General features: G+C 42.6%; 2 protein-coding genes across 2 annotated transcripts; both read left to right on the top strand.

Moving 5' to 3' along the window:
• The first annotated feature begins 634 nt into the window (after positions 1–634).
• LOC119652156 (odorant receptor 2a-like) lies at positions 635–19,204 on the top strand. The gene is made up of 3 exons (XM_038056101.1): positions 635–1,368; positions 1,437–1,567; positions 19,107–19,204. Exons 1-3 carry the CDS (start codon positions 635–637, stop codon positions 19,202–19,204), a joined length of 963 nt encoding a protein of 320 aa, XP_037912029.1.
• LOC119652155 (odorant receptor 2a-like) lies at positions 13,301–26,191 on the top strand. The gene is made up of 4 exons (XM_038056100.1): positions 13,301–13,341; positions 24,911–25,659; positions 25,721–26,078; positions 26,141–26,191. The coding sequence occupies exons 2-4, from the start codon at positions 24,926–24,928 to the stop codon at positions 26,189–26,191; spliced, it is 1,143 nt and encodes a 380-aa protein (XP_037912028.1). The 5' UTR covers positions 13,301–13,341; positions 24,911–24,925.
• The last annotated feature ends 448 nt before the right edge of the window (positions 26,192–26,639 follow it).

Raw genomic sequence — 26,639 nt, 5'->3', positions numbered from 1 at the left:
CAGATTGTGGCGGAAAAGCTGTAGCAGGTGCAGCAATACTCCTGGTCATAATGATGTCTAGACGCCCCATGATTGAAGGTTTCGACGCCATAGTGTTCATTATGGAAGCTCGATCGAGTCACCAAATCAGAAGACTTTCTCCCCCATCTAATGGATTTGCATTTTATCCCTAACTGCCAGGTGTGTTGATAGCTTCCTCAGTGAGTAATCTGCAAGACTGCAAAGTTTCTCTTCTTCGCCAACCCCCTGAAATGTTGCAGCTGCGAACAGCCTGAAGCCTGAAGCTATTCATCCCTCCCTTTCATATCACAACATAGGATGTTGAATTTCAATAACACACTAAAGTCAATAATCTGACATACTAAATGCCTATACATGCATACATGACGAGAAACATACAAATGGAACAGTTGTGTATTTAAATATTCTTTCTTAAGAAATACACGAAACTTTTCTTATCAGAAGCCCTCAACTTCGCATTTTCAATGTGCTTGGGCTGAGTTAGATTTTAGCTTCCCTGTAGAGGGTAAGGGCTGATAGCTGGCCTTTGAGAAGATAGTAATTAGCATGTATCTGCAATCCCCAAACTGAATTTCTTCAACTAATCTGTAAGTAATTTAAAGAGAATATCGGAATGTATGCCGAATACGAAACAAAAAGAGTTTTTCGAATAATTTTGATAACATTGGAATATCTTGGACTCTATCCAGCCAAAAATGCTGGCGTATTGTATTATATTTACTCATTCCTTCTAAACATTATTGTGACAGTATACTATCCGATCACCATGGTTGCCAACCTGTTTTTGTTGGAAGATACGAGTCAGCTATTCGGGAATGCATCAGTAACTTTTGCAGATGCAATGTCAGCCATGAAGTCATTGAATACATTTTTCAAGCGCAAGCAGCTTCGTCGAATTAATGAGATTCTGGAAGATTTCGATATCCGTGTGGAGGAAGTTAACGATCACGATGAGCAGAGATATTTGGCAGGAATCATTAGGACTGGCAATCGGATCCTGCTTAGCTACTTCATTCCATTCACTGGTGCCGCGCTAACATGTTTTTTACCTGCTGTCTTTTCGGAAAATAGACGGCTGCTCTATAGCGCGTGGTTTCCCTTCGATTGGAAAAACTCTGATACTGCATATTATATTATTATCTTCTACCAGCTTATTGGAATTTGGATTAATATTTACCAGAGTATGCTATGTGACTCTTATCCCGGCTTGTATTTGTGGATTCTAAAAGGACATTTCCATGCCCTCAACATTAGAGTATCGAAAATTGGACATGATCTACGGAAAACCGGTGAAGAATACTACCAGGAACTGAAGAAATGTATTAGGGATCATAAGAAAATACTGGAGTGAGATTTGATTTCATTAGATAATTTCAAATATAAACTTAAATTTAAATTTTCATTTTAAATTTCAGATATCGGGACGTTTTTGATGAGACCTTTAGTGAAGTTCTACTCATGCAGTTCTTCGTAACTGAGTTGACCCTTTGCATCACCGCCGTTTATGCCTTCTATGTTGATAGTATGGAAGAAATTATTTACATGGGTGTGTATTTTTTGTGCATGGCCAGTGGGATATTACTGCCCTGTTACTGTGGAAATGAAGTCTTTTATGAAAATGAACAATTCACTGATGCGTTATACTCCTGCAATTGGTTGGATCAAGATAAAAAATTTAAGCAGGCATTGCTATTCACTATGCAAATTGCAAAAAAGCCCGTTGTCATATATGCTGGCGGGGTCATAAAGATTTTGCCTTCAACTTTATTTGCGGTGAGAATGAATTAAATTGTTCAAAAAGTTCCCTATCATTAATATTACACCTTTTTTCGCAGGTTTTCAAGAGCACTTACTCACTGTTTACAATCGTAAATCAAAAGCGTTAACTATGGCGAGCATATGCTGAAAAAATGTTGATCTAAAACTGAATTGAAAAATTTGCAATTTTATATAGTATTTGATTACGAATTCAATGGAAAAACTGTCCTTGCAATTACATATAAATGTTAATAGTAAATAGATGCATATAAAATGGCGAAAATGTTTGAAAATCATATATGTACTCACATTGTTAGCAAACTAGAAGAAACCCTCGCAAATGCCAACGTGTAGATAGGACATTTGGCTTGGTCTGTATAGGTTTGGTGTGTAAATACAAAACCTTATTAAAACCGGTTTACTGTCTGTCTGTCTGCCTGTCTGTTCGTCGCATGCATTTTTCTCGGAGACGGTGGTAGCGATTGACACCAAATTTGGTAGAAATGTGGAAACTGTGAACGATCACGCATATAGTGAGTTAATTTAAAGGGGAGTTCCCATACAGGTAAAAGGGGGGTAACAATTTGTTTTTCATCGAATATAGTCATGTGGGTATCTAATTAAAGGTTGAAAGTACTTTTTGAAGCCGATCCTAGTTTTGTTGGAAAGGTTGGGAGTGAGGGGGGCTGAAAGTGATCATTTCTTTAACGGACTCATTCTCAGAAACTACTTAACCGAAAAATCTGAAAAAAGTCAAGAAGCCACTGTATGGTGCCTAGGCCCCAAAATACCCTCCATGCCGATACCTGTTCAAATAAAGTTAATAATAGTACATTACTATAATTTTTAGTAATTAGCAGGAAACCCCCCTTAAGTTCACCCTAGAATTATGAAATTTTGCAGCAATGTAGGCTATAGAGAGAATTATCCCACCAAATTTGGTACAAATCGCACTATTACTAACAAAGTTATAATAATAATAATAATCGTTGGCGCAACAATCCATATTGAATCAGGGCCTTGAGGTGTGTTAGAGTACTCCATTCAAGACCGAAACGGTACACTACAGTATACTCTGGGAGATAATGTGGTCAGCATTGCGCTCGCCCGAGATTATTATCCTGATTTATCATAACTCAGGTACTCATGCACAGCTGAGTCGACTGGTATCCGACGTCAAATGACGATACAAATCCCACTGCCACCAGTGGGATTTGAACCGCGACCTTCCGGACGATAGCCGTGTGCTCTAATCACTCGTCGCTTCAAGTGTCGCTTCTGTGCAAATTCAAAACATTGAATCACTTGAAACTGGATATTTTCATATAATATATGCATATATTACGCGCTGCATACTAACCAGACAAATGCACACTCAAATATCTTTATAAAAGAAATACACGAAACTTTTCATACCTGAAGCATCTAGCTTCCGGTTTCCCGACTTGTTTTAACAAATGAAAGGAAATACGCTTGCCTACTCAGAAAACACTAATGCACTCGCAAGCGTGTGAAAGGCGATTTTTGGTCCGCCAAATGTTTATGGAGGTTTAGAGTTTGCGGCAAGCGCCTAATATATCGAGCTGGTGTTAAGTGAATGAAGTATGTCACAGGGGGACAGGAGGAAAAATCGAATCCCCTCCGCCTCCCATGTGCTTATTCGGATACTAGTTAAGATGACCTCGCTTTAAGGGATTAGGCCACTGGAGCTGGCTGGTAGATAAGCGTATTTTAGGATTTTTTCAGCGGGATGATGAAGTAAATCAAAATTCTGATAAAGGTCCTTAATTGTAACTCGTCTAAATTATTTTCTTGGGAGCAATGCAAAGGAAAATGGCGGCTACACAGCATTTTTCCGCGGATGCTTTCGTTTTTGGAGATTTTTTGGCTATTTTATTTCTTCGATTAAACGCCTACATAGCAAGAGAAGTACATACCAGTTTTCGCAAATATAAAATTTCGCAAAAACGCTGGGCTTTCAATAAAACCAAAATTTTCCACAAAAAATGTCTGAAAATTTTTTATAAAAAAAAAACTATGCAATATATAGCAGAAATCCTATGTACTTCCATGTAGAATGTAGTTACAAATATGGTTAAAATTAAAAGTCAACCGATTATGATTTGTTCTAGTTACAAGTTCGGACAACTAGCAAAATGTAGTTTCGAGAAAGAAGCGCAACCAAAATTCAAAATAACTCTATCAGCAGAACAAAAGATGGACTTTTTTTTTTAAATTTCCAGTGTCCTAACCCCTTAAATAATCTGCCAATACTTGTTTAACAAGAGATCGACATCTCTTGCCATCAGCACATTATTTCCAGGAAATTCAAACGGGGCCTTGCCACCCTTATAAAAATTGACCCTATATTATAAAAGGTTCTAGTGAATACGCCCCCCGTTACTGATGAGTCTACTTGGCACTCTACTAGAAATTGTTATAAAGCACCAGTTAAGAATGTGCAGCACTTTGCAGCCAGTGGCAAGGAAGAAAATCTGCAAGGAAATTTTTCAGTTTCATCGTTAGTGATTGACTCATGCCAATGCAAATTTCTGTGTATCACCGTCAGAATATGCATCTAACCATAAGATTTCGATATGTCGATGGGCAAGTGTATGCCCTAAAATTTAGTTTTTGGGTTTATTAGTGAATGACCGCTGCATCGACGAATTCCACTGGTCTGCGTATGCAATACCCGGAGACTTTGCTGTCCGGCTGGGATTTCTGAGGTTAAAACTCATTAGATTTCAGAGTTTTCGTTAGTTCTCCGTTCCTTTGATGGTAGTAAGGACTGGAGCGTCGATACTAACAATGTAGGACAAAAATTGAGCCACGACATTATCCTCGCCTGCTTCGTAAGGAAACAAAACTTCGTTACCAATTGACTAAATCTAACTATTGCAACTATTATACATCGGTGAAGGATTCTCCAGTTTCTGCTTTAATGCATGCTTACGCTGCTTACCAGTTTGCTATTGCCCATTAAGTCCCGAAATTAGTTTAAAATGCTGTAAATCGCTTGCAGTTCATTATGGTACGTACTCTGCCAGATTTTTCGCGAAAAAAACTAGCGATTCCCACATCTTTCGCCGAATTGGTCAAGCGCTGCACCCATTGTTGTTTCAGGAGCATAAATACCTATTGTGAACACTGCGCTTCTTCACGGGCTGAATGATAATGTCTTTAGAAATTCCTCATCCTCTAACCTCATGTAATGTTGCTGACTTTTCGAAATCACGTATTGCTGCCACCTTGTCCGACAATCGCGTTAGCTGGTGTTCTTCAATCTTGTTTCCTAAATAATTTACCGTCGAGGACATGGAAACTCTTTTGACGACGTGGATGTGTAGACCATACTACTAAAGCTGTCCATAAATCTGTTCTCTGAGGGTCTCTCTACATAAAGTTGAAAAGTTCGTGCAAAGTGTTTTAGCTAAACGTCATTATTCAAAATTTGAATAGACCAAAGTGATAATAGTGACTGTCTTGAGTACGTCCCCTTGATGAGGTCTAACATTGTAAAGATTTGATAAATTTACAGTTTGGTTTTTATTTAGGTTCGAGGGCCACTGGCCAATGGTGAAAGGGGCGATTGATTCTTTGAGTGATTATGGATGCAAACTCAGCTTTGGCGTTTTTTTTTTTTTATTTTTTTATTAAAATCATTTTTATTTTTAAGAAATAGGTAACAATAGTATATAGATTGGAATTCCGAATCAATCTGATGATAACTGTGTCGATTCTTAGCACAGCAGCAGCTGCATACATCACTTCATTAGTTACATAGTGCTCATAGTTTGAAGAAGCAGTCCTATTAAGCCCCGTGCAAGCACGCAGACATTTCCTTTCAAAGATCCTTATTTTCTCCATTTGGCTAGCACTCAAATTAAACCAGATAGCACACCCGTAGGTGAGCACCGGTCTAACCAAAGTAACATAGCAAATAATCTTAACCTTCCGGCTAAGATGTAGAGCATAAAAGAGTCTTCGGAGAGACATGAATGCCTTGCGAGCGCTCTCTAGCGCGACTTTAACGTGCTCGTTAAATTGGAGACGCTCGTCAAGACGCACACCCAGGTATCTAACGCACTTCTTATGAGGAATGCGCTCAGAACTATCCTCGTTCGCGACAATGTGGAAATCTCTCCAATTCCTTTTCAAGTTCCTACTGGCATACGCCAAGGAATTTCGAAACAGAATCGTTTCACACTTTTGCGCATTGATTTTCATCCGCCAACTGTTCGTGAAGAACTTAATATCATTGAACATCTTCTGAAGTTCAACTTGCACCTCAGTTACCTTCTTGTGCGCCGTGTAGGCTATCAGATCGTCAACAAAGGCAACCAACGACCTTTTAGGAGATTTATTAAAATCGAAAGAATTGAGTAATTCGCCGGCAAATACCGCAAAAAGTGTAGGCGCAGTCACTGTCCCTTGCTGTAATCCATTCAGAACATGAAATTCTCTGTTAGTAGTGAGATTTCTGTCCGTAATGACAAAGCACTTGCCATACAGCATACTACACATCATCGCTACGAGGTGACTGGGAAACTCATTCTCCAGGAGCCTGAAAATCAGTAAATCCAGCCAGACGGTATCAAAGGCTTTCTCCATGTCTATAAGGCAAGCGCCTACGCACTCACCATTGTTAATCCGCCAGCAAATATCAGACGTTACCTTCGTTATTGCATGTATTGTCGAATGTCCAGCTCGAAATCCGAATTGCGCGTTCGGCAATAATTCCTTCTTCTTGATATGCCCGTTCAAGGCTTTCAATACCAAAACCTCAAACACCTTGCTGATGTTAGGCAGCAAACTGATTGGGCGGTAGCTTTGAGGGCTGGATGAATCCTTCCCTCTCTTTAAAATCGGGAATACTCGGGCTTTCTTCCAGTGTCCTGGAAAGAAGGAATTGTTCAATAAATTATTGAACAAAATGCAATAATTACGAATGGCAATGTCTGGTAAATGCCTGAGGACCACGTTGGGAATGCCATCTATACCGGATGATCTCTTATTGTTTACTCTTCTGAATATGGAAGTTAACTCAACACATGAGACAAAGTAATCAAGCAGATTATCACTCGGTATGAGATCAGCCTGCAACGCAGAGCTAAATTGGAGAACTGTGGTGCCGTTCAGGCTATATTTGAAATTGTGGACATCTCGTTCTACAATTTCCGAAAGTCGCGTTGGCTCTAAGTCCGTTCTGGGCCGATGCACCGATTCAAAGTGCGCCCCTATAAGTTCGAGTTTCAGAGCATCATCCATCACAATGTAATTGCCTTGCGCATCAGCAGTTACACTATTCGTGTCTATACCAGAGTCAATAAGGTGTTGTATCTGGCTGCCACCGACTTTAATTCTCGGCACAGTTATTCGTGACTTCTTCCGGAATAACGTATTTATCTTAGTAAACATGGAATCTGGATCGCTTGGTGAAATACCCTTTAACTTCTCCCGCCACTGGGAGTTCACTTCATTTACGTAATGTTGACGGATAAGATCCCGCGCGATCTTTAGAAGTGATTTGAACTCAACCAATATGGGATGATGATAGTCCCCATATCTCCGATAGATTTTGTTGACGCGAGTGAGCAGAAGGCTTTTCACTTTTTTCAACCGTTTTATGGCTGCAGTTTCATATCCTTCCATATTATTGCGAGGTTTAATTTTAGGGACGACTTGTTCAATTGTTTGCAGCGTCAAGTTCTCCAGCTTGAGAAGATACTGAAGTATTTCCTCGTTGCTCAAGTTCCTGTCACCTGGTGCAATTGTACTATCGTTTGCCCCATCAAGAGGTGGGCATTCCTCTCGATATCCCCGAATAAACCTCTCTTGGAATTTCTTCCAATTTGTTTGTTTAAAATTCAGCCTGTGGACGCCACTGTCCATCGGCAGAAGGCGAACTCTTCGTCCATCAAACAGAACTTCAATAAGAATAGCGTTGTGGTCGCTATCGTAAGGAAGAGTCTGTAGTTTCCGTTGAGGATTCCTAAAATTAAAATTCAAGCGCGCGTCAGCAATGCACAAATCCAGATAGGAATTTGCCCTGGGCCAGGTTGGACTCTCTGACCCATATAATTCGCATTTATACTCTATCTGGTATTGCTCTATCCAAGATTTGAGGAATACCCCTCTGGGATTGTTTGTGGCGTTTAGCCACGAGGTATGCTTAGCATTCAAGTCGCCAGCTATAATATAGTAATTATGCAGCCTATTCAGTTCGAGTATCGTAAACAGAGAATGGAATTCCTCCCTGAACTTGGCTCGGTTGTTTCCCACTGCATAGACTGACAGAATGTATAAATTCCCTCCTCTAGGCAGTGAAAAAAGAATACATGAGACTTCGATATACTCAAAGGTTTCAAATTCAGGCCTATTAATATGCCTGAAACGATAATGGCGACCCACAAGTATTCCGGTACCACCTCCCCCATCACAATTTCGTCTATCGTTCCTCACGAATTCAAAATCCTTGAATGTTATCGAATGCCTCGGATTGAGGTGGGTTTCTGAAATCAAGACTATGTCAGGCTGTTGTCTGGCAGCGAAATCAAGGAGCTCCGCTCTTCGATGGATTCCTACGATGGAATTCACATTAATCGTGATGATCCGGAGACCATCCAGTGGTACCGCTGTGACTGCAGACCCAGCAGCGGACATGCTGTTTGTGTAAATATTCTGTTATGCTATTTATTTTTGTATTGTGTACGTGTAGCGTATGCTGCATGTTTTCACACATGGTTAGTATTTTATTGAGGATAGTGTTCATCCCGCCACTTGCATCTTGTTGGGGCTTCTTAGCTCCCCCTTGTCGAACTATGATACTTCTGCAAATGGGATCCCCGAGACGATTAGTGCCGAAGGGACGGTACCATCCAACGCCGCTGACACCTTCGTTCTTTGGACCGATCTCGGTGCTTGCTGCCTTGCGACCTTAACATTGCGGTATGCAGGACATCCACGGTACGAAGCCGGATGCCCTCCGCTTCCGCAGTTAACACAGAAAGTTTTTTCCTTGCCATCTGCTTCAGTCAGCGAACATTCAGCTGCGGTATGGTCTTTCCCGCACTTTACACATCGTAAGGTCATTTGACAGTTCACTGCCAAGTGACCATAGCGCTGGCATCTTCGACACTGAACTATTTCGCCCCTTAGCAGGCGCTCAAAACGAATGGGTTGGTAATTAAGCGACCTGATGCCGATCAGATCGCTTCCCCGGCTCTCCGGGCTTATCTGCACGAGGAAGTGCGGCAGGATTTGCTTTTCCAAAACGGACCTCCTCGTACTAAACCGTGACACTGAGAGGAACTTAACCTCAGTTCCCGTCTCCCGGAGCATTTTGAGCACCTCATCGGGCTCTTCCTCCGCATCCAAGCCTTTCAGAAGGAAGGTTTGCACCTTCTCTTCCTTTGGAGTGTAGGTGAAGTGAGGAGCCTTCACTCGCACGAGGACCTCCCGTGCTTTTTTGTAATATGCAATTTTATTGCATTTGACTTGGGCTCTCTCGGCCCCCGTCTTTTTAATAACAAAATTTGAGAGCCCCGCGCTCCTATTAAGTAGACTGGCTAAATCTCTACCACCTAATTTATAAACATTAATGGGGGGCACCCTTTCCCCCTTTTCTTTATTTCGGGTGCTAATTGTATCCCCAGTCGGACCATTTTTTAAATTTTCACTCGTACTTGCATTATTTTTAACATTATTTAACATTTTTTCTTGAGTTTTGTTTTTTTTCTTTAATTTTTTGGAAACATAAACAAAAAACTCACCCAATTTTCCAACTTAACTTAAGTAACTTAGATAATAACTCAAAAGTAAATTAGTTTCAATTAAGTTTTAAATTATATATTATTAATTAAGTAATATAAATATCTTTTTATATTCTTGATAAAAGTTAATTTAATTTCAATTTTAAATTATTTTTATTAATAATCAGCTTTGGCGTTCTGCCTGCTTGTTGTGCCACTGGTAGACTTGTGTTGATTATGTAGTGAAACACTTGTCTTTGCAATATCTGGGTCGGCGCAGCAACACTGTTGATGAAATAGCCCAATAAATTGGGATACTTCTCTGTTGGTGAAGTGGTAGAGATGGCTCGGCAATGTTTTTTGATTCCTATTGCTTCTGTACTATGGCTCGTTACTTCATCACTTAACTGTCGTATTGGTAAGTTTACCAACAGGCTGTCATGTTTTAGGAAGTCTATATCCAGGATGTGCTATTCGACGGTTTCCATCTGAACTCCAGGCGTAGACCAAGGCTGAGTATGAGTTTTTCAAAGGTCGACGTCGGACACCTGAATGGGTGGCGACCTCCCTAGATTTGCTGCATCGGACTGCAGCGCCACTGACACGACGATTCATCCTTGCGAACTTTCTCACCGAAACGATAATGATAAAAACAAAGACGTTCATCGTTTTGATAACCACTTATGCTTATGGTGACTTCTACAAAGAAAGCACATTCTCTGTGTAGAATGCGTTATGAGGGGCCTGCACGTATATTTTCATATCGAACCTGGGTATTTTTCATCTCGTCTACTCACTGCAACAAGAGACGCGCCCTTCTGTTTCCGACAAAGCTTGCCGGAAGATTGCAGGGGTTCATCTTTTCCTCGTGAAGTGCCATTTTCGGCAGCTAGTGGTAAATAAAGTATGCCAATAAGACCGTTGATCGAGGGGAGGCTACGGTTCCCTTTCTACATGTGTTTCTTACATTTTAGCTTTTCATAGTCCTGGCACCAGTTTAGTAGGAACTGAAACAGGAAAAGTTCGCGGTTTTAGATGAGTAAAGCCATAATATTCTTCAAAGTCAGATTGTGCACAGAATGCAGTTTTCAGTAACGTAAGTAAAAGACTATTGGGGCGGGGGTCAAAACCTTGCATACAAAAATGACCTCATTATGGAAATATACTCGGTTTAGCGATATGAATTGCAAACAGAAGTCGATAGTTTTTACAGAATGTGTTGGGACCAGCAAGTTTTAATGGATCGCTATATACCACACAGCAATACTGACGTGCTGAAAGTTGATAAAACGAGTCGGTCCACGTATGTTTTTGATGTTACTCCCATAACCGGAACATTAAACCGGAACATTAGACACTCAGTCTAGTTCCAACAATGCAGAAACACGCCATTTTTCAAATATGCTTGATGTTTCAACGAGTCATCGACCGATTTTCCCATTAACCAACCACCACGTCCAGAGCGCCTCTATATCTACTTTTAAGTAAGTAGTATCATCTGAGCTTAAATACTTGACACCAAGTATTGGGTTGGGGAAAAATAAATGTCGTATTTGTGATCGAAATTAGACGCTTTATTTAACATACTTAGAATTATCTGATTTAACTCAAATATGCGTCGTTTTGTTCGCAAACTTGTTGTCATTTAGAAGGTAACTTCATTATACCCCCCGTATAGAAACCCCCTCCTTATTTATAAAAAACTCAGACAGCCAGATTTCGCAAGCCTCATTTGAGGCCCACTTAGTAGCACTAAGAGCGTTTTTCAAGGGCCGGAAAAGATGGTAATCACTTGGTGCCAAGTCCGAACTATACGGTGGGTGTGATAGGATATCCCATCTGAGCTCCAGTAGCTTCTGGCGGGTCATCAAAGATGTGTGAGGCCGAGCGTTGTCTTGGTGGAACACAACGCCATTCCTGTTGACCAATTCTGGCCGCTTCTGGTCAATCGCCTGCTTCAAGCGGTTGAGTTGCTCACAGTAGAGAACCGAATTGAGGGTCTGTCCATAGTTGAGCAGTTCATAGTGGATGATTCCCTTCCAATCTCACCAAATACACAGCAAAACTTTCCTGGCCGTCAATCCGGGCTTGGCGATGGTTTGAGTCGGCTCGCCGCGCTTCGACCACTATCTTTTTCGCCTGAGGTTGTCGCACGTGATTCACTTTTCATCAGCAGTCACCATCCGCTTCAAAAATAGGTTGAATTCGTTCCGTTTCAGCAGTGCATCGCATTCGTTGATTCGGTCCAAGAGATTTTTTTGCGTCAACTCGTGTGGCACTCAAACATACAGCTCTGCAAATAGCTCCAAACGGATTTATGGTCTATACACAATTCCTGGCCAATCGAGCGAGTACTCACATGACGGTCTACTTGGATGATTTCGACGATTTTATCGGTTTCCACGACGATTGGCTTACCAGTACGGGGTGTATCTTCGACATCCACTGTACCAGGATGAAATCGATCGAACCAACGCTGTGCTGTGCGGATCGTTACAGTATCGGACCCAGAAACTTCACAAATTTTTTCGGCCGCCTTCGTTGCATTTTTACCTCTCACGTAGTAAAAACGTAAAATATGACGAATTTCTTGCTTGGTGGACTCCATCTTTGACGCACAATAACTTGAGACTAAACGTACGATCAAACCATTGTCAAAGAGACACTTGTAGCACAAATTGTCGTCTTTAAATCGCCGTATAGTCTGACCCGATGCGATAAGTACAACACAAGATATGTTTAAGTGTCGCCATCTATTGACAAAATACGACATTTCTTTTTCCCCAACCCAATATAATTTTGCGAATGACACTGTGACCTCGCAGTAACATGTTGAAATTCGAGCAGCTGGTCCTGAAAATTGTGAAGAAAGCGACAGGTGGAATGATGTTAGCTAAAATTATTCCGGAACGTGTCAAAGGATACAGTGAAAGTTTGGTCGAAACAAGCTAGTTTCCGCTCTGGATTCACGTGTAGCCAATACATTAATACCTTCCGCACTGTTTGATCACCGTTTTATCTGCTCTTCTCAATTTTGAGATAGTCTTTGACAGAATGAAATGGGAATGTATCTAGAATTTTGTATGCGAGAGGGGCGCTTCGGAAAAACTAGGAACTACTATCAGAGTGATATATAACGGAGCAAAGTACCGAGGGCTCGGCCCAAAGCGACCGGCCAATTGTTGAAAATCAAATCGGCCACAATTTGCAACTTTTTCTGTATATTTTATAGTTCTATCGTGAAGGTTGGCAATAGTTAATTTCATGTTCATTACTAGTCAAAAGAAAGCGAATTATATGGATATCATGTCATCATTCTACTGGGATATTAAATGTCTCTAATAGACATTGGAATGTTGATTTTATTTTCAGAAGGTTTGAATTCCATCAAGGGTCATTAGCAGCCATAAACGATAGTATTCCTTCTGCGAAATTTTTTTGATTCACTCCAAAAATTTACTTGGAGAGTTTTCAGCTAAGTCACAAAAAGTAAGTGAAGGAGACTGCTTATAAAATATTTATCGGAATTTGTCATCAAAAAGAAGGTGTTATTTATTCTAGGAAAATAATATGTTATTAGGCAATTTCTCAGAATACAAAATATGTTAATAGACACCTTTGATGAAAAGAGAGGCCAGAGGATTGTTTTTCGTCCATCATTTCCTCATCATATGACTCTACTTCAAGACAATTTAAAAGAGTGTGGTGCGTGCATTTCGTTGATATCTTTGGATATATTTCTGTAGTGTTAAGCTATCCCCTCTTGTAGGAAGGCGTTTGCGATTGGTGAAGAATATTTAGGAGTAAAGTGAGTTCCAAGTGATATTTTTGCAAGTTAACGAAGAATAACAGACTTCCCTTTATCCTGTTAACAATAGAATGAAAACTAGCATCTATATTTTAAAAGTCAATAGATAATAAATGGGAATTGCAGTGTTGTTTTGTTCTCATCACTAATGGCGGAAAGTCTTATATTGTGGCTTGACCTCCGAAATACTCCCCCGCCAACCCATTTACGATTCACAAATTTATAATTGTGTATCTCAGTATCTCCTCGTCGAAATTATCATAAAATTTGTTCAATGTAGCTCAATAGTCGCCTCATAATTTGATGTTCGAATACAGTTTGAAAGTTCAGAGAGCATTTTTTAGATACGAATCTTAATTTTCCGAGGCAAATATTTAAAATTAATCGTTGAGACACGGGAGAATAAATTTGAAGTGCTAAGTCTTTTTATCAAGGTGAATGCAACAGTGCAGTTACTAATAAACTTTTGCGAATCTAGGGATGTCTTTCGAAGGCAAAAAATGAGGAGTTTCTGCCCCGGAGAGGATTATTCCAAGGAATCTGTACCTCAGATGTAACGCAGCAAAACGAATGTCTATGAAGTGCATAGCCGCCTCCTTGTCTTTCTCATATTCTTCTTTTTCTTCAGCCTTTGTCCCGTTCACAAGCGGGGTCGGTTCGTCGAGATCGGCCTCGCTATTTGACCCTATCAAATGCTTGATCTGAAGGCAATCTCGAGGCTTTTAAATCCCCACCCAGCGTCCGTTGTTTCGGACGGATTTTTGGTCCGTTGTTTTCGGACGGATTTAGCACAAACGCGTGACCATACCATCAAAGACGTCTCTCTCGCAATTTTTTCACGTTCGGTGCAACCCCGTATCGATCGCGAATATCCTCATATCAGATGTGATCACAACGTGTCATGCCACAAGTCCAACGCAACATCTTCGTCTCCATTACCGCAAGGTGCCGTTCATTGTTTTTTATAGTTAGTCAACACTCAGAAACACAGAGAGCGACAGGACGGACGATATTGCAGTAAATGCGAGAAGCAATTTCATACCGCAGTTCTCCATTGGCTGATAGCGTTGTTCTGAGCAAATCACACACGCTGACAGTGATTGTGCCTGTTTCATGGATCATGGATCATGGAGATCGGTCGTCAAAAATTCAGTTTTATTCAGATTCAATCTGAGACCGCGTTGTATGGGGCGATCAGACCATTTTTGGGCAAGTTGCTCGAGATCATTTTTGCTGTTAAATGCTAGGAAAACATCATCTGCATAAGCAGTGTATAGGGCCCTAGAAGTTGGGTGTCTCGTGTGACGGTGTCCTACAGTGTACTGTAGTGTACCGTTACGGTCTTGAATGAAGTGCTCAAACACACTTCAAGGCCCTGATCCAATATGGATTATTATTATTCCAAGTTATCACAATCTCGGCAGATGCCGGATTTTACCTAATACTAACACTAGGTGAAAAGCATTTAGGCCGGGACGATCTTACCTACTTAAAAACTAAAAGAGCACTGGTGGTGGTGGCCGGCGGTAGGTCAGTGGGAGAATCCGTCGAGTATTCCCCGCAACATCGAGCACATATGCAGAATGGTGTACTTCTGCATGGTTTGAACCAGACTGTTGTGTAGAGTATGGCGATCAGTCAGAACTTACCGGTCCCAATACATGCTGTAAGTAGAACTATCAAGTACCGCTTCCGGCTCATATCGGTAAACCGGACATGTTCCCGTGATCACCCCATGCTTGTATGCAAGGTTTTCATGGTTAACCTTACATACAGCATTATGCCTGGTGATGTATTGCACCGGTGCCATAATAGTATAGCCAGAAATGAGATGGTTCAACGTCTTTAACGCCGAACCACACATTCTGCACTGGTCGTTCTCCACCCGTTCTTTCATGATGAGCTTTTTATAAGCTCGGGTGGCGACGCCGCCGTCCTGAACAGCACACATGAACCCCTCCGTCTCAGCAAAGAGCTCCCCAGCACACAGCCATCTGTTCGACATATGAAAATCGACAAATGGCTGCCAAAGACAATTCACGTGTTTACCGTGCATTGCCTTCGACTTCCATTCATCGATCCGCTCTTGGTCCGACTTCGCCCCACTCAGAGGATTGAAAGATCGATACTTCAAGTTAAGTGGAGTCAGTCCACAGTCTGCCTTACAGACAGCCGCATGCAAAGGACTCGCCTGCTCTTTGCTCTAAAAATAAGCGCGCAGCGAGTCGACTTGGCGATGATGTTGTGCCGCCACGTCAACCACGCCCCTACCTCCGATGTCACGAGGCAGGTTCATCCGCTCCACGGCAGACTTTGGGTGATGCATTCGGAATTTGGACATAGTTGTCCGTATCCGCCGCTGGACGTTTTCCAGATCGGTCTTCGTCCACGGCAATAGTCCGAATGCATAAGTCAGTGAGGGGACAGCGTATACATTCAACGCGCTTATTTTATTCTTCCCCGAGAGATGCGATTTAAGCGCCAGCTATACACGTCGCAGGAAGTCGGACAGCAGAGCATCCTTCAGATCACCAACTTGAGCATGGGTTCCTTGCAGAATTCCTAGGTACTTGTAGAAGTCTGTCTCGGTCATAGCTTCGATGTGGAGGTCACCAATGCTATGTCCGGCATGCGGCTCGTGATGACCTTTGCGGATGGCTTGGATTCGACACTTGTTTAATCTAAACTCCATCCGAATATCACGGCGGAACGTGTCTATTATTCGCAACAGACTTCTAAGATGGTTGTCAGTACCAACATACAGCTTGATGTCATCTAGGTACATCAAGTGTGTCAGTTCGCACCTAGCACGTAGGCCATACTTTATTGCAAGACCATGACCTCTAACATCATTCAGTAGCCATGAAAGGGGGTACAAAACCAAAGGGGACTCAACGAATCCCCCTAGAAGATGCCCCCCCGTATACGGGGGGTAGTACGGTCTGTCTGTCCGTCACACGCACGCGGCGGGGGGGGGGGATTCCCATACATGCAAAAGGGGGGTGTAAATTTTTTTTCACCAAATATATTCATGTGGGGTATCAAATCAAAGGCCTCGGTTAGTACTTTCCGACGCTGGGCTTAGTTTTGTCATTTGTTGGAAAGGCGGGCAGTTCGAGGGTCGAAAGTGATCATTTATTTAACGAGACCATTGTCAGAAACTGTCCGACCGAAAAATCTGAGAAAAATCAACAAATTGCTACTATATGGTGCCTAGGCTTCGAAATACCCTCCATACTGATATCCTTTCAAATAAAGTTAATAACAGTATATTACTACAATTTCCGATAATTGGCTGCAGAACCCCGCTTAAGTTCATCCTAGCACCAACAATGTAGGCTATAATATAGAGCTTGATCCTACCAAGTTTGGTGGAAATCGCACTATTAATAACAAAGTTATAATAGGTTGCAGTTGTCACTTCTTTGGAAATTCAAGATTTTGAATGTCAATATCACCCGAAATTGGATATTCTCACATAATATATGTATATATTCCGTACTAATGGAACAAATTCACACTCAAATGGCTTTATAAAAGAAATACACAGAACCTTTCATACCTGAAGCGTTTAGCTTTCAGTTTCCTGACTTGTTTGTTAGCTCAAAATGAATTCTCTTTAACTAGTTACCCCACGGCTTATATGTGAGAGGCCCTCCTGTTGGAGTCTACTAAAAAGAAGAGGAAATCGTCACCAATTTAGAATGCGCTCAATAATATTATATATGTACTTTAAACGAATAGATATAATAAGAAAAGCATCTAAAAGAACAGAATACAGGGAACGATTAAAACATTAATGAAATAAAAGAAACTGTAATAACATAATATAATTAAGCACAAACTTAACTTAATTAAGAGAAGTGGATCCAATAAGAAATTGCGCTTTATTAACAGAAGACAACGCATATAGTTTGCTGTGGCATTTCCCCCCGGATAACGACCTACTTCTAATCTTGATAAATGTGTCGGTGATTTAGAGACCACAGTCAGAGCCCTGCCAAGACTTGTTTAGCGGCACTGGTTTATACTGAGTGCAGGCTTACCGTTCATACTGATGCATGCGAGGCCTATGTTATACCTAAGGGGAACCGTGTCCGAGTTGTACTACGTAATTCCACGCTTGAGTCCACAAGAAATTCTGCTCGAGATATGAACACAACTAAAACCTTCATGAAACTTCCACAAAAAGGTCAACCTTAAATAACTGAGCCAAGGACATATCTCCCAGGAATTCTCTTGGAACATATGTTCTCAGAGAGCCATTCCCATTCCCATGCTACTATTATACAGGGTGCGGCAGCATAACTTCCTTTTTTCAAAACTCAATAAAAACTATTGTATGCATCGCAAAATATTTATTTATTTTTTATAATGTAGGTACATGTCTAAAGTTTCTATTTACATTGTTTTGAAGATCAAATCTGTTAGGTGACGTCCCCCATTCTCCATACATTGCGTAAACCGATTTCTCGCGTTTGTCATGACTCTTGTTAGCATAGCAGGTGTTATGTTGGCAATTTCTTCTTGGATGTTGGTCTTCAAATCTTGTAGGGTTCTTGGACGGTTCACATAAACACGGGATTTCAAGAAACCCCATTGAAAAAAATCATAAGGGGACAGATCGGGAGAGTGTGCCGGCCATTCCAAATCGCCTCTTATTGAGATAAGGCGATCTGGAAAGAGTTCCCTTAAAACAGCCATCGATGCTCTTGAAGTGTGTGCTGTTGCACTGTCTTGTTGGAACCAAGTGTCCCCCAAATCCAAATTTTCGGTCCGAATTCACTGTCACTGTAACCTCATTTTCCTCAAAAAACCAGGGACCAATAATTCCAGCTGAGGAAATTGCACACCACACTGTGACTTTGGGTGAATGCAAAGGCTTCTGATGCAATTCTCGAGGGTTGATGTCAGCCCAGTAGCGCATGTTTTGTTTGTTAACCGACCCACACAAATGAAAATGGGTTTCATCGCTAAAAAAACAATAGCACCCTCGGGGACGACATCAAGAAGAAGCTCACACGCGTTCACCCGAGAATTGAAGTCACGTTCTGAAAGTTCCTGCACTATCGCCATCTTATAGGGATGAAAATGAAGATCATCACGAAGAATTCTTCTCACAGAACGATGGGATAGTCCAAGGGCAGATGCGTGTTTGCGCGCAGAACGCCGTGGCGATCGCAACATTGACGATCTTACTGCTTCAATGTTCTCAGGTGATCTAACGGGCCGAGGGACTCCAGTTCTTCCTTTTGTCGCACTTCCAGTTTGTCCGAATGTAGTGACCCATGTAACAATTGATTTGCGGTCTGGGACGGGAGCCAACGGGGCTAAATTAAAGCGATTCCGAAATACACGCTGTGTTGCAATAACCGAACATCCGCTTGAAAAGTAAACCTCAACGGCAAAGGCACGCTCCTCACTATTCCAACGCATGATGGCGACTGAACCGTGTCGGGATAAAACTTTACAGTATCCCCTCTTGAACGAGACCACTCGCGCTCCGCTATGACATCAACTAACTGAGTGGCGCGCATTTTAAAAAAGGAAGTTATGCTGCCGCACCCTGTAGATAAACTTCGCTGAGGTTTTGTTCCAAGAACCACTTCAGACGAGTATTTTGTAGGCTCGGATCTGATACCTTTCCTCGAGTACGTGGGGACGGCACCATCTACGAAATGACTGGACCGAACCAGAACTCGTATTTTGGATGGTGCTGGTGAATTCCTTATAGGAAGTACAAAATCATTTTACTTTACTTTTAGCACAAAAACACTCCCTGCCATCAGGTCGATCTTTTTCGCAACAAGAAGAAGCTGAACGTTATGTTCAATACAATGTTCTTCGGGGAAGCACAACATAAAAAGAGCGATCGGTATTGTCCAGGTAGGAATAAAAGCATTCACGCTTAATCAGTAAGGAAATAATCAATATTACCGTCTATTCCATGCAGCCTTAGATCGTAGCTTCCGATGAGATCGTAGTCCATCCATCTCTCGACTGGTTTTGTAAAACTTTTTACCAACCATTCAATATATAATATTCCTCACGAGCAAACAAGTCTCTTGACTTCTCTCTCTTGCGCTTATAGGTAGCCATGCTTTATTTAGGATAGAATACGACGAAGATCGCTGGTGTATTTACCATCACCGTCGGCTTTGGGACAGAACGCTAGGCAGACACCTACCACAAACACAACTCATCGCTGAAATTACGTAAGACACTTACGGGAGATCCATTTGTTAAGTGCAAGGAAGGACCACCAACGCTCGAATCGAATCGAAACTCCTGCTGTAGCCTTGATCACCGTAGTTTTGCTTTGCTTCAAAAAATTCAGTTTTGACTCGAGCGTTCCAAATTGGTTAATCGCTGGCTTTGAATGTATAATCAGCGCGCAACCGTCAAGGCTGTAATGTTGTCTGTGAAACGGTACGTCTTATGACGCTCAGCATGTCTGTCCTGATGGCTTAGTGGATAGGGTGCCAGGCTGTCATAGCAGAAGGTCATGGTTCTAATCACTTCGAGTCGACTCAGCTGTGGATAAGTATTTAAGTCAAATGGTGTCGTCGATAAATATAAAGAAGGCCCATTATAACTGCATGTACTCTCGGTCATGAAAGCACCGCCGGCTGTCGTTATCGGGATCATAACTGACTTCAACCTTAGACGTATCCTGTAGTGTGGCTTCGCTTACCCCGAAAGTCATAGACGAATCTCCTAATATTCACCCTCGTGATGTTACTCGCCCTCAATTGGTTTATGTTGAAAGACAGCGGGTATTGTTCGGCAACCTTCATCACAGCGAGTTATTGGCCGTGAAGATTCGCAACGGCTAATTCGAGTATTGACTTCTTCTTTGCATTCACGCTTTATAACTTGTTGCAATTTAGCTTTTTCAGTATAATAGTCAAGATGTCGAATTTCCAAGCAGCAGATTGGCGCTAGCCTAGAAACCAAAGCCTCACAGAACGTATCCATGCCGGCTTTCATTTTTCCTATATTATAAACTTCTGCTCTGTTGTTGCGCCGTTGATGATAAGCCAGTAAAGGGATTGCGAATACATTCAATGCGTTTATTTTATTCCACCCCGAGGGATGCAATTTCAGTATCAGCTTTAGACGTCGCAAGAATTTGGACAGCAGAGTATTCTTCAGATCACCAATCGACCATGACTCTGAGGTGTTGGGGCCCTTAGATAAATGGTCTGATAATAGGTGGTATGCCACCCTTCCATAACCGTAGCCGAAAACTTGATTAGTTTCGGATCAATGCGATACAGATGGACGACATCGATTAGTCAGGTATACGGGGCGCTATCAACAGCCTTAGCTCGATATTATAGCTAAAAAGGTTTATTAGCCTCTAATTGTTTATCCTCCTTATCTGCAGGGTCGTGTATCATGTCATTTTTAGGGATAAGCAAGGTAATTCCCGCAGTGAGAAAAGGCGGAAATTCCTCCGGGCAACTAATGACCTAATTTACGCTGTGTGCCAATCTGACTGTGTATACTGGCAAGTTTTTTATACAAGAAATTCTACACCCGATTCAGGCAATGGCCCTTTGCTCGTCGAACCTCCTCTTCGGTAACATCCATACAATTCATGCCAGGCGTATTGGCACGGCGGGTGTCTTCGGCGGTGATTTACCCGGCATGCTGGGCGGGTAATTCCCAAAGTTCTTCCCAATATTCTTTCTTTTCTGTCACTGAAAACTGTACTGCCTGGACGTTCTGTTGGAATTCGTTGAGTGACCTGAAAAACTCACTGGTTCCTTGCATAAGTTGCTTTCTAGACTGGAACGTCTGGGGGCGACTTTCGCCATACCGTCGTAACCGCTACAAACAGCAGACAGTTTCCGCTTTAGTATATCCCGAATTTCAGCTACGGGTGTTTGACTGGGAATAGCATAGTTCCGGTAAACCCTCTACATTTTAAAAAATATTAGGCGATGACGGCTTTACGGTTTCATACCATTCGGGCCGGACCGGCATCAAATTGATGCGGACTTAGGACCCCGCAATTCTCGAAAAAATATCCTCTATACCTTAATTTTCACCCGACTACTGGCAATATCCTGCCTTAGTTAGTCACGTCGACGTTCTGGATGATTTTTTCATGGTGGATCGCAACAGTCACCCAAACCAATAACACGAAAGCGAATCTTCTGACCTTGCAATCTGGCAGTTGTAACCGCACTACAATACACAAGTGATTGTAGTTGCAGCAGCAAGATATCAGCATACAGTCGAGATGCAATCTTATCATCGATTTGAGATCGAATTAAAGGAGTTGCTGGAATGTATAGAGGCTTGGAATACCTAGTCTATGCAAGGGATCCATTTCCGAGAAATCTATGCCTGCTTCATCTCGAAACTCGGACTCAGGACGGTGAAGAAGAATGCTCTGGCGGGTGCTGCTCGCTACCCAGTCACATGCACGAATTGCGAGAAATGCTCGGCGAATCTCTGATCCAATAAATGGCGGTAGGATGTTGTACCTTCCCCTGCCATTATTTCGTAGTAGGAGCGGATGATGGAGCGGTTCATTTCCTCAGTCCACTTCATCCGCTGCCTATGCAAATCTGCTGAAATAGTTGCCACAGATTGTGGCGAAACAGCTGCAGCAGGCGGAGCAATGCTCCAAGTTATAATGACGTTTAGAAGATTTCCGATTTCTTTTTCTCCCCCATCTAATGGATTTGCATTTTATCTCTAATCAGGTGTGATGATAGCTTCCTCAGTGAGTAATCTGCAAGACTGCAAAGTTCCTGTTCTTCGCCAAACCCATGAAACGTTGCGGTGGCGTACAGGCAGTCAGAGTGAATCTATTCATCCCTCCTCTTCATATTACAACATAGGATTGAATTTCAATAACACACTAAAGTGAATAAGCTTATACTAAACTCAGACACAGCTGTCTCAGCGTGTAACCGAAGCATGCGACGCTACGATGCCACGACCACGTTTGCACCACGGCAAGAGGCCAAACTACTGGTGGAACACGGAGATCGCTGCCTTGAGATCCTCTTGTCTCCGAGCGAGGAGACTTTCCCATAGGACAAGGGAAAGGCCGGAGCACCAGGAGCGTGAGGAGGAATACAGGGATCTGCGAAGCAACATTAAGAAGGCCATTCGAAGAAGCAGGCGGGAATGCTACCAGAAGCTCTGCATGGAGGCTAATAGGAATCCGTGGGGTACAGCCTACCAAGTTGTAATGAAGAAGATCCGCGGGCGAAAATCACCTCAAGTGACATGCCCACGGCTCTTGTTGCAAATAATTACAACTCTTTTCCCGTAACAGGAGCAGGACGAAAGGGAACCCCAACTGGCAGCTCAGCAGGACGTCTTCTCGATCCCTGATGTTACCGAAGAGGAACTTTGGGAAATCTGCAGACGTACTGGGGACAGCAAGGCTCCGGGATTGGACGGAACTCCGAATAAGGCTCTGAAGGTGGCGGTCAAGGCCAGACCAAGGTGGTTCGCAAGCACATTCGAATCGTGCATGGCGGAAGGAGTGTTTCCCGCCCAGTGGAAGAGGCAGAAGCTGGTCTCGCTACCGAAACCCCGAAAACCACCCGGCGTGCCGTCTTCATATCGCCCTATTTGTCTCTTAGACACCATGGGGAACATGTTGGAGAGGGTGATATAGAACAGGCTGCTCCCGTTCATCGAGCTTGCAGGTGCTCTTTCAGAGCAGCAATATGGGTTTCGGCGAGCCCGATCTACGGTCAATGCAGTAGCAAAGGTCGTGGAGTTGGCTCGAAATGCAATGGCCACAGCAAATGCTGTGCTCTGGTGACGCTGGACGTCAAAAATGCTTTTAACTTAGCCAATTGGGGCTGGATTAAGGGCACTTTGGCCAAAGTGGATGTTCCTAACTACTTGGCTCGCCTCATCGAGAGTTACCTTTCGGACAGACTTCTCTGGTACGAGACGGACGATGGACCGAAGGAGTGCATTGTGACAGCAGGTGTGCCCCAAGGTTCTGTATTGGGACCGCTACTGTGGAACATAATGTACGACGGAGTGCTTGGCCTTCGCGTGCCGGAGGAGACAACGCTGATTGGTTTTGCGGACGACCTGGCGGTAGTTGCAATTGCAAAGCATCCCGAGGACGTGGAGCTTTATGCAAATGAAGCCATTCATACCATCAAGTCATGGTTACGAATGGCCAAGTTGGACCTGGCGGACGAAAAGACGGAGGCGGTCCTCATTACCAACCGTAGGAAGGACAACACGGTTACCATCCGGGTTGGTAATCGTGAGGTCGTTTCAAAATCGGTTGTCAAATACCTGGGGGTGATGATCGATGCCAAGCTGAGTTTCAAGGGACACTTGGATTATGCGCGAGAAAATGCAGCAAATGCCAGCTCATCCCTTGCAAGGATGATGCCTAATGTGGGAGGGCCGAAGTATAGTCGCAGACTACTCATCGCGGGAGTAGTGAGGTCGATCCTGCTATACACGGCCCCTGTCTGGGCGGGAGCGCTGAACCATGCTGTCAACCGGAGGAAGTTAAGTTCGGCATACCGGCCAATTGCGCATTTAGGACGGCGTGGACGGAGTCAGTGTGTGTCATCGCAGGAATGATCCCTATAGATCTTCTAGCGAGCGAGGCACACTGGCTCTACCAAAAACGGAAGTCAAATCCAGCCGAGGTGAATGCGGATTTCCGAAAAGCCATCAGGAGAGAGTTGTGTGGCAAGTGGCAACAACGGTGGGATAACTCTGACAAGGGCCGGTTTACCCATACATTGATCCCGTGTATCGAGAAATGGGTCAACCGAAAGCACGGAGAATTGAATTACCACCTGACACAGTTTCTTATGGGACACGGTGGCTATAGGAAGTACTTGCATCGCTTCGAGTTGGACGAGTCTCCCAACTGTCCTGAATGCGGTGCTACACCCGAGGACCCGGAGCATGTTATGTTCCATTGTCCCAGATTTCTGCAGCAGAAAAGGAGGTTGAACAGCATCTTAGGGGCGGACATCGAACCCTCGAACCTGGCGGAAGAGATGCTGAAGTCGGAGGAAAACTGGATGGCGGTAAATGAGGCAGTAGCCGTGGTGCAGACAAAACTCCTGGAATTGTATCGAGCTCGGAAGGTGGCGCGACGGAGACGCGACATGGACGAGCTGATATAGCGAACCAGAGCCTCCCCCGCGAAGTAATACTTCACGGTGGAACCGCGGGGAGGGGTGCAGGAGTGGGGGTGGTTTTAGTGGGTGCGAATCCCACACACTGCCGCAACCTGGCGCAGCAGCGTCTTTCTAAGATTTCCACCTCCATCCATAAAAAAAAATACTAAACCCCTATACATGCATACATGACGAGCAACATACAAATGGAACATGGAACACTTCAATAAGAAATAAACAAAACTTTTCTTACCAGAAGCGCATTTTCAACGTACTTGGATTGAGTTATTTTTTAGCTTTCCCTGTAGAGGGTAAGGGCTCATAGCTGGCCATTGAGAAGATAGTAATTAGCATGTATATGCACTCCCCAAACTGAATTTTTTCAACTAATCTGTAAGTAATTTAAAGAGAATATTTTTATTTTTCAGCTCAACCTAATCGAAATGTATGCCGAATACGAAACAAAAAGAGTTTTTCGCATAATTTTGATAACATTGGAATATCTTGGACTCTATCCAGCCAAAAATGCTGGCGTATTGTATTATATTTACTCATTCCTTCTAAACATTATTGTGACAGTATACTATCCGATCACCATGGTTGCCAACCTGTTTTTGTTGGAAGATACGAGTCAGCTATTCGGGAATGCATCAGTAACTTTTGCAGATGCAATGTCAGCCATGAAGTCATTGAATACATTTTTCAAGCGCAAGCAGCTTCGTCGAATTAATGAGCTTCTGGAAGATTTCGATAGACGTGTGGAGGAAGTTAACGATCACGATGAGCAGAGATATTTGGCAGGAATCATTAGGACTGCCAATCGGATCCTGCTTAGCTACTTCATCCCATTCACTGGTGCCGCGCTCACATGTTTTTTACCTGCTGCCTTTTCGGAAAATAGACGGCTGCTCTACAGCGCGTGGTTTCCCTTCGATTGGAAAAACTCTGATACTGCATATTATATTATTATCTTCTACCAGCTTATTGGAATTTGGATTAATATTTACCAGAGTATGCTATGTGACTCTTATCCCGGCTTGTATTTGTGGATTCTAAAAGGACATTTCCATGCCCTCAACATTAGAGTGTCGAAAATTGGACATGATCTACGGAAAACCGGTGAAGACTACTATCAGGAACTGAAGAAATGTATTGGGGACCATAAGAAAATACTGGAGTGAGATTTGATTTCATTAGATAATTACAAATTAAATTTAAAAATTCATTTTAAATTACAGGTATCGCGACGTTTTTGAAGAGACTTTTAGTGAAGTTCTACTCATGCAGTTCTTCGTAACTGAGTTGACCCTTTGCATCACGGCCGTTTACGTTTTCTACGTTGATAGTATGGGGGAAATTATTTACATGGGGGTGTATTTTTTGTGCATGGCCAGTGAGATATTTTTGCCCTGTTACTGTGGAAATGAAGTCTTTTATGAAAATGAACAATTCACTGATGCGTTATACTCCTGCAATTGGTTGGATCAAGATAAAAAATTTAAGCAGGCATTGCTATTCACTATGCAAATTGCAAAAGAGCCCATTGTCATATATGCTGGCGGGGTCATAAAGATTTTGCCTTCAACTTTATTTGCGGTGAGAATGAATTAAATTCTTCAAAAAATTCCCTATCATTAATATTACACCTTTTTTCGCAGGTTTTCAAGAGCACTTACTCACTGTTTACAATCGTAAATCAAAAGCGTTAATTATGGCGAGCATATGCTTAAAAAATGTTGATCTAAAACTGAATTGAATTTGCAATTTTATATAGTATTTGATTACGAATTCAATGGAAAAACTGTCCTTGCAATTATATATAAATGTTATTAGTAAATAGATGCATATAAAATGGCGAAAATGTTTCAAAATTATATATGTACTCACAATGTTTGCAAATCAGAAGAAACCCTCGCAAATGCAAACGTGTAGATAGGACATTTGGCTTGGTCTGTGTAGACTTGAAAGCGCTTGCCCTGATCCGGCCGAGTGTCGTTTTTTAAGGTTTTGTGTAAACACAAATCCTTATTAAAATCGGCTTACTGTCTGCCTGTCTGTCTGCATGTCGGTCGCACGCACTTCTCTCGGAGACGGTTGTAGCGATTGACACCAAATTTGGTAGAAAGGTGGGAACTGTGGACGCTCACGCATATAGAG

This window comes from Hermetia illucens, chromosome 3 (genome assembly GCF_905115235.1).
Source record: "Hermetia illucens chromosome 3, iHerIll2.2.curated.20191125, whole genome shotgun sequence".
Classification (NCBI taxonomy): domain Eukaryota; kingdom Metazoa; phylum Arthropoda; class Insecta; order Diptera; family Stratiomyidae; genus Hermetia; species Hermetia illucens.
The sequence above is the reverse complement of the archived record's forward strand: the minus strand, read 5'-3'. Positions and strand labels throughout refer to the sequence as shown.

What these genes read in the sequence shown, in the direction of transcription:
- LOC119652156 (XM_038056101.1), top strand. Translation starts at nt 635, where the DNA reads ATGTATGCCGAATACGAAACAAAAAGAGTTTTTCGAATAATTTTGATA. An exon ending in GATCATAAGAAAATACTGGA is followed by an intron (nt 1,369 to 1,436) that starts GTGAGATTTGAT and finishes TTTAAATTTCAG; the next exon opens with ATATCGGGACGTTTTTGATG. An exon ending in GGAAGAAATTATTTACATGG is followed by an intron (nt 1,568 to 19,106) that starts GTGTGTATTTTT and finishes CTTTACTTTTAG; the next exon opens with CACAAAAACACTCCCTGCCA.
- LOC119652155 (XM_038056100.1), top strand. Translation starts at nt 24,926, where the DNA reads ATGTATGCCGAATACGAAACAAAAAGAGTTTTTCGCATAATTTTGATA. An exon ending in GACCATAAGAAAATACTGGA is followed by an intron (nt 25,660 to 25,720) that starts GTGAGATTTGAT and finishes TTTAAATTACAG; the next exon opens with GTATCGCGACGTTTTTGAAG. An exon ending in TGCCTTCAACTTTATTTGCG is followed by an intron (nt 26,079 to 26,140) that starts GTGAGAATGAAT and finishes CTTTTTTCGCAG; the next exon opens with GTTTTCAAGAGCACTTACTC.